The sequence below is a fragment of the Anguilla anguilla genome, chromosome 17 (genome assembly GCF_013347855.1).
Source record: "Anguilla anguilla isolate fAngAng1 chromosome 17, fAngAng1.pri, whole genome shotgun sequence".
In the NCBI taxonomy this organism is placed as follows: domain Eukaryota; kingdom Metazoa; phylum Chordata; class Actinopteri; order Anguilliformes; family Anguillidae; genus Anguilla; species Anguilla anguilla.
In genome coordinates this window covers 28448378-28455541 of record NC_049217.1, presented here as the reverse complement: position 1 = coordinate 28455541, position 7164 = coordinate 28448378, and the positions used below count along the sequence as shown (strand labels likewise).

The following is a 7164-nucleotide window of genomic DNA, read 5'->3' as shown; positions in this document are numbered from 1 at the left end:
CTCCGTTTTATGTACTGGGTCCTATGTGTATCCATTTTAACACAGCGGTTTTCAGTTTTAAAAACAGAACGCACAGAGAAACGACCCTGTCCACCACCCCTCTGCACCCCCCTGGTAGAGTGCGGAGTGTAATATGGGGCGGGGGGGGGGGGTAAGGTGGAACCCACAGCGGGTATTTTCCGCGTTAAAAGTTCCCCCCCCCCCCCCCCCCCCCGGCCGGGCTCCGCGCTCAGGACTGCTTCCGGAAGTTGAAGATGTCCCGGGTCTTGGAGCCCCTCTTGCCCTCGGTGGGGGGTGCCGGGAGGGGGGAGGGGGGCGGCAGGGGCGTGACGGTGCCTCCATAGGGGCAGCTCTGCGAGTCGGGGTGCTCTCCGGAGCACTCCACAGCCGGGATGTAGCGGCTGTCCCACATGCCGGGGCCGCACAGCTTGCACAGGTCGTGCAGGCTGCAGGGGATTCTGGGTAGGAGGCGGAACTGGTAGAGCAGGCTGCGGGCCTGGGGATGGGTGGGAGGGAGGGAGAAAAACAAGTAAAGGAGGGAACAAACACATTCGGGAAAAAAGATGAATGTCAAAACAGTTTTTCTAATTTTTTATTCCCCTTGATTTTCTTTTTCTGCCAATTTGAAGGAAAAGAAGGGACTCTAAAAGCTAAAAACATTCACATTTTTCCATCTTGGCAAACAAATGTGTAGCCTGCCGCAGGGATCGCACTCCCAGGAGAGGCAGCGAGGGACTCCTGCTCCTATCAGGGGATTTCATTAAGGTTCTAAGAGTATGGGCGAACGGCAAGCCGAGTGTGTGTGTGTGTGTGTGCTGAAGGGCCTGATCTGGTCATCATGTACTCTTAAACACTGCCCTTAAACGAGCACAGCGCCCCCTGTGGCCAGTCGTGGCATTACCTTGCGCAGCACCAGTTCATCATGTACTCTTAAACACTGCCCTTAAACGAGCACAGCGCCCCCTGTGGCCAGTCGTGGCATTACCTTGCGCAGCACCAGTTCATCATGTACTCAAACACACTTCCCTAAATGAACACAGCGCCCCCTGTGGCCAGTCGCGGCATTACCTTGCGTAGCACCAGTTCCCCATTCATGTGCATGGACAGGTTGCTGAAGTGTAGGAGCATCTGGTCCGTGGCCAGCTGCTGCTCGGTGACGTCCTCCCCGTACAGCACGATGATGGCCACGCACAGGAAGAGGTGGAAGTAGTCTGTCTGTGGGGGGAGAGCCACGCAAACACGTCTCAGAGGCCAGAACAATGGTGGTGTGTATGTGTTTGTGTGTGTGTGTGAGTGAGTGTGACTGTATGTGTGTGTGAGTGTGTGTGTGTGTGTGTGTGTGAATGTGTGCGTGCGTGTGTGTGTCAGAGTGTGAGTGTGTTTGTGTGTGACTGTATTTGTATGTGTGAGTGTGTGTGTGTGTGAGTGTGTTTGTGCGTGTGTGTAGGCCACAGTGTAGTATAATCGGTAAGGAGCTGGTCTTGAAACCTAAAGTTACTTGAGTGTGAGTGTGTGTGTGTGTGTATAGAAATCTGCCAGCAAAAGAACACCTGCCAGTATGTGCATGCGTTTGGTAGCGTGTGTGTGTTTACCTAACGTGTGTGTTTACACAGCTCAACAGTGTGGTTACACAGTGCGCATATCTACCTGTGTGTGCGCGTTTACACTTGACAGTGTGTTGACACTGCTGTGTTTACCTAGCCGTGCGCATTTAAACGTTAGCGAGTTTGCGTTAGCATGGCTGTGCTTTGCGTTTATGGCGTGTGCGCCGTGTGTTGACATGTGACTGCATGTTCGCTACAGACGGGAGACGTGTTGGCGGTTGAAATCATCCCCTCTTTGTGGGGACCCTGTCGTACTGTTAGGAGAGCAGTTGAAATCATCCCATCTTTGTGGGGACCCTGTCATACTGTTAGGAGAGCAGTTGAAATCATCCCATCTTTGTGGGGACCCTGTCGTACTGTTAGGAGAGCAGTTGAAATCATCCCATCTTTGTGGGGACCCTGTCATACTGTTAGGAGAGCAGCTGAAATCCCATCTTTGTGGGGACCCTGTCGTACTGTTAGGAGAGCAGTTGAAATCATCCCCTCTTTGTGGGGACCCTGTCGTACTGTTAGGAGAGCAGTTGAGATCATCCCATCTTTGTGGGGACCCTGTCGTACTGTTAGGAGAGCAGTTGAGATCATCCCCTCTTTGTGGGGACCCTGTAGTACTGTTAGGAGAGCAGTTGAAATCATCCCATCTTTGTGGGGACCCTGTCTTACTGTTAGGAGAGCAGTTGAAATCATCCCATCTTTGTGGGGACCCTGTCATACTGTTAGGAGAGCAGTTGAAATCATCCCCTCTTTGTGGGGACCCTGTAGTACTGTTAGGAGAGCAGTTGAAATCATCCCATCTTTGTGGGGACCCTGTCTTACTGTTAGGACAGCAGTTGAAATCATCCCATCTTTGTGGGGACCCTGCCGTACTGTTAGGAGAGCAGTTGAAATCATCCCCTCTTTGTGGGGACCCTGTCGTACTGTCAGGAGAGCGTTTTGCTCTCCATCTCTCACACTGCCGGGGGAAACGCTCGCAAGGTCAGGTGCCTCTCGCTCAGAGAGGAATTCTGGGAAATCTGAATGTGCGAGGCCAGAAGGAGGTCAGCGGTTGCCACGGAAACGGGAGCGGTGTGTGTATACTAGCTGCGTGTGTGGTTTGGAAGCCCGTTTCCCCGCGGGACGGTGGGACCCACCATCGTGAAAGCGCTCGGCATGCAGCCTCTCTCCAGGGAACACTGGTCACTTGTTTATTTACACTATCACCCGTGAGGCATTATGTGGGTTATTAGCAGCACGCGCATTAAGTGTTCTTTGCACCCGAGCTGAGGGAGCCGCGGTTAGGACGTCACTGTGCAGCAATGCCAGCTCAGTCAGGGTGCTGCTTGCTTGCCAAATTAGATTAGGAAAATGCTGGCTCTGTCATGAATTAGCCAGGGAAAGGCCAAAGGTACAACTTTGTGTGTGTATACTGTGTGTTTGCGTACGTGCGTGCGTGTGTGTGCGTGTGTGCATTTGTGTGTATAATGTGTGTGTGTGTATGTGTGAGTGTGTGTGTGTGTGTGTGTGTGTGTGTATGTATGCATGCATGTGTACCTGGTAGTGCGCCCAGCAGGCCTCCCACATGCGCAGGGCCTCGGTGTCGGGGAACTCCCTCTTGAAGCAGAGCAGCACCCAGCGGTGGCAGAAGAGCAGCTGCAGCCCGTCCTCCCCCAGCTGGGTCAGGTGCTGGTGGAACCTGGGCAGCATGAGCCGCAGGAGCTCCCGCAAGTACATCTGCACATTACACACACACACACACACACATTATACACATACACACATACACTCACACACACTCACACACACATTATACACCTACACACACACACATTACACACACACACACACACACACACACATTATACACACACACACACACACACACATTATACACACACACACACACACACACACACATTACACACACACACACATTACACACACACACATTATACACATACACACACACACACACACACATTACACACACACACACATTATACACACACACATTATACACATACACACACCGCACACACACACACACACATTATACACATACACACACACACATTATACACATACACACACGACACACATTACACACATACACACACACACATTATACACACACTCACACACACACACACATTACACACACACACACACACACACACACATTACACACACTTACACACATACACTGTCATCAGCTTTACACACACACATACACGCACATTACACATATACATACACATCATCAGCTTTACACACACACACACACACACTCTTAAACACACTCACACACATGTTAGTGTGTGTCGCGTGTGCGTGCGTGAGTGAGTATGTGTGAGCTCACCAGCTGCCTCTCCATGTCCTCGTCTCGGGGGGAGCTGATGAAGATGGTGTTCTCCATCAGGCCCACGAAGCACCAGAAGGTGTCGCTCTCGTCCTGGACCTCCGTGAGCAAGGGGGCCACCAGGTCCGACATGCCCTGGCAGTACCCCATCCCAGGGTTAAACACCGCGTAGTTCAGCAGGATCCGCCTGCGCGAGCAGAGACCGGCCAATCAGCACCTCCGCCTCAGCACCCCGCGCGTTCACCAAGTCGCAGGCGCTTCCACGCTTCTCCTAGCTCTAGGCTAGCGGCGCTAATCCTGCGCTAGCTCTAGGCTAGCGGCGCTAACCCTGCGCTAGCTCCCGTCGCGCTAGCGTCCCGTAGCCCAGGGCTAACTGACTAGCGGATTAGAATGCTCCGTCAGTCCGCTTTTGGGAGTTCTCCGGCTACACGGACTTCAGTGTCATCCCCCAACTCCCGATGGGGGCTACGGTAACTCCACACACTGAGGTCGGTGCCGTTCCACGCGGGACACAGGTGTAAGACGAAATTTAGCCCGGGGGCTAGCGGCTCTTTTAGCCCGAGGCGATGAATCGTCTAGGATGCTTTTTTTTAGCCCAGGGCTACACAATGTGTGTGAAATGAACCCCATCAGAAAGGCATTTAATCCAACCCCCCCCGCCCCATTACCTCACATCATCTCTTAGCAGTTAGATGCAGCTCAATATGAACCAAATTATTATTAGCGGTAAAGGCAGGGCACTTCTGAGCGCAAACTCGCAAAATAAAACTTGTACATTTCACAAAAAAGTCCAAAATAAAACCAACCAGATAAAACCAAGCGTGTGCTATCAGACTATTGCTATCATGATGATGTGGAGGATTTGCGATATTCCATTAAGGGCCATGTTGGAAACAAGTGTTGAAGACTACATGTTATCCTGTGGGCTGTACAATGTATACATATTTTGAAAAAAAAAAAAACGGAAAAACAAATCAAATGAAATCACAGTGACGCTGGGGTCTGGGTGTCGGAGAGAGACAGTCGGGGGGGGGCTCAAACCTCATTATCTCCACGTTGGGGTTGTTCTCCCCCCTGAAGAAGTGGTTGCTGCGGTCCGTCCTCACCACGTCCTTATCCACGGTGAACTGGACCTTTCTCCAGAACTCGCTGTGCTCCTCCGGGCTCATGGACAACCTGAGGGCGAGACACGGGGGGGTTAACGGATGGCCTGTGGTCTAGTGCTTTATGAACATCAGCTCTGGGCTCTAGTGCTTTTTGGACATCAGCAAAATGAAACTGATCTTGCTAGCATATCGCACTATTTGGCAACTTGCCATTAATTGTGCCTGATTTCTGAAGTGACTGAAACAGAAAGTTTGTGAAATACTGTATGGTTACAATATGGTACATGTGAATTCTGTACAGTTTGAGGACTGTATGGTTGGAATACTATATGGTTAGAATATGTAGTACTCTGCGGTTAGAATTCTGTAGGTTTAGAATACTGTACTTTTAGAATACCGTGTGGTTGGAATGGTGCAGTTAGAGTGCTACATGGTTAGACTACTGTACTTTTAGAATACTGTGCGGTTGGAATACTATATGGTTAAAATACTGTATAGTTAGAGTATTCTGCAGTTAGAATACTGTAGGGTTACAATATGTACTTTTAGAATACTGTACGTTAGAGTACTGTACGGCTAGAATACTGTACTTTTATAACACTGTGCAGTGAAAGTACTGCATGGTTGGAATACTGTGTGGTTACAGTGCTGTGCATTTGGAATACTGTTGGGTTAGCATACTGTGCATTTAGAGTACTGTACATTTAGAATGTTGTGCTGTTAGAACAGTGAGCATACTGTATGTTTAGAATACTGTGCAGTTCGAATACCGTATGTTTAGAATACTGTGCAGTTAGAATACCGTATGTTTAGAATACTGTGCAGTTCGAATACCGTATGTTTAGAATACTGTGCAGTTAGAGTACCGTATGTTTAGAATACTGTGCAGTTAGAATACCGTATGTTTAGAATACTGTGCAGTTAGAATACCGTATGTTTAGAATACTGTGCAGTTAGAATACCGTATGTTTAGAATACTGTGCAGTTAGAATACCGCATGTTTAGAATACTGTGCAGTTAGAGTACTGTGAGCTTATGATACTGTATATTCAGAATACTGTATGTTTGAACACTTTGCGGTTAAAGCGCTTTACAGTTAAAACACTGCATGGGTCTTTTTCTCTCATTGACCCGCAGCTGTGGAGACGCTCCTGGGTCTATGCCTCCAGACATAAGGGAGGCTGGGAATTTGATACAGACAATAAGTGACAATTTCATTTCCATTTTCCTACCATTTACAAATTAAGGGGCAACCTTGAACTAACTATAAAAATCCCTCATTTTGTCCTGGAGTACGAATTTTATTACTCTCACTGAGACCATCTGGATTTCATCCGTATTTGGCTTTAACTTTGACACAGAGACAATGATACAAGCCCTTTCCCCCAGAAACACTTTCACTTACACATTTTTAAAAAAATGTTTCTTGTCATGTTTATTCAAAAAAAAAAAAAAAAGATGAAAAATTGATTTCAACAGAGAGACGGAGTTAAAGGCAGCAGGTGACTGAGACCTGGGAGCAGAGAGAGGACCGGTTGGGCTGGCGCTGAGAGATGCTGCTACGCTGAGCCGCGCGGACGAGCGGGAGGGAAAGCCTGATGTAACGCCGCCCCCCCCCCCCCCACCCCGGGGGTGCAGGCCCGTCCCTGGCGGAGGAGCCACGCAGATGGGCTCCGCTCGCCCCCAGGACCGCGGGGGGGCGGGGGGGGGACGTCCCGAGGAGACCCGCGTTTGTTTTGCTGAGCGCTGCCGAAGAAAAACACGGCGCCTGATGCAACTCCACGCAACCGCGCCGGTTAGCGCCACGCCGCCACGCCGGCTCTCCTGGCGCCTGTGCTTTTGCCAGCCTGCCCCCCGCCCCCCCACCCCACCCCTCGGACCCTGGGGAGCAGGCTGGCAAACAGGCCAACGCCTCCCGCCAAGCAGACCCGCCGTCGAGAGCCCATCCCGGTTTTACCGCCATTATTACAGAAGCAAACTCCTCAACAGCCTTCCTATGAAGGAGCAGGCTCACAGCCAAGTCAAACCTCCTTTAAAACTGCGCTCTCTCTCTCTCTCTCTCTCTCTCTCTCTCCCTCTCTCTCCCCCTCTCTCTCGTGTGATAAACCAACAGTCCCGCACT

The 7164-nt window shown here is 50.4% G+C and overlaps 1 protein-coding gene across 1 annotated transcript in view; it reads right to left on the bottom strand.

Moving 5' to 3' along the window:
• Positions 1-211: 211 nt before the first annotated feature.
• The window catches only part of tbc1d16 (TBC1 domain family, member 16), a 28464-nt gene continuing 21511 nt past the window's right edge, over positions 212-7164 (bottom strand). The window contains exons 8-12 of the mRNA XM_035397018.1: positions 4978-5112; positions 3937-4123; positions 3132-3311; positions 1069-1215; positions 212-496 (exon numbers count right to left, since the gene is read on the bottom strand). Coding sequence (XP_035252909.1) covers positions 230-496; positions 1069-1215; positions 3132-3311; positions 3937-4123; positions 4978-5112 — 916 coding nt within the window. The 3' untranslated portion in view covers positions 212-229. The remainder of the gene's footprint in view (positions 497-1068; positions 1216-3131; positions 3312-3936; positions 4124-4977; positions 5113-7164) is intronic.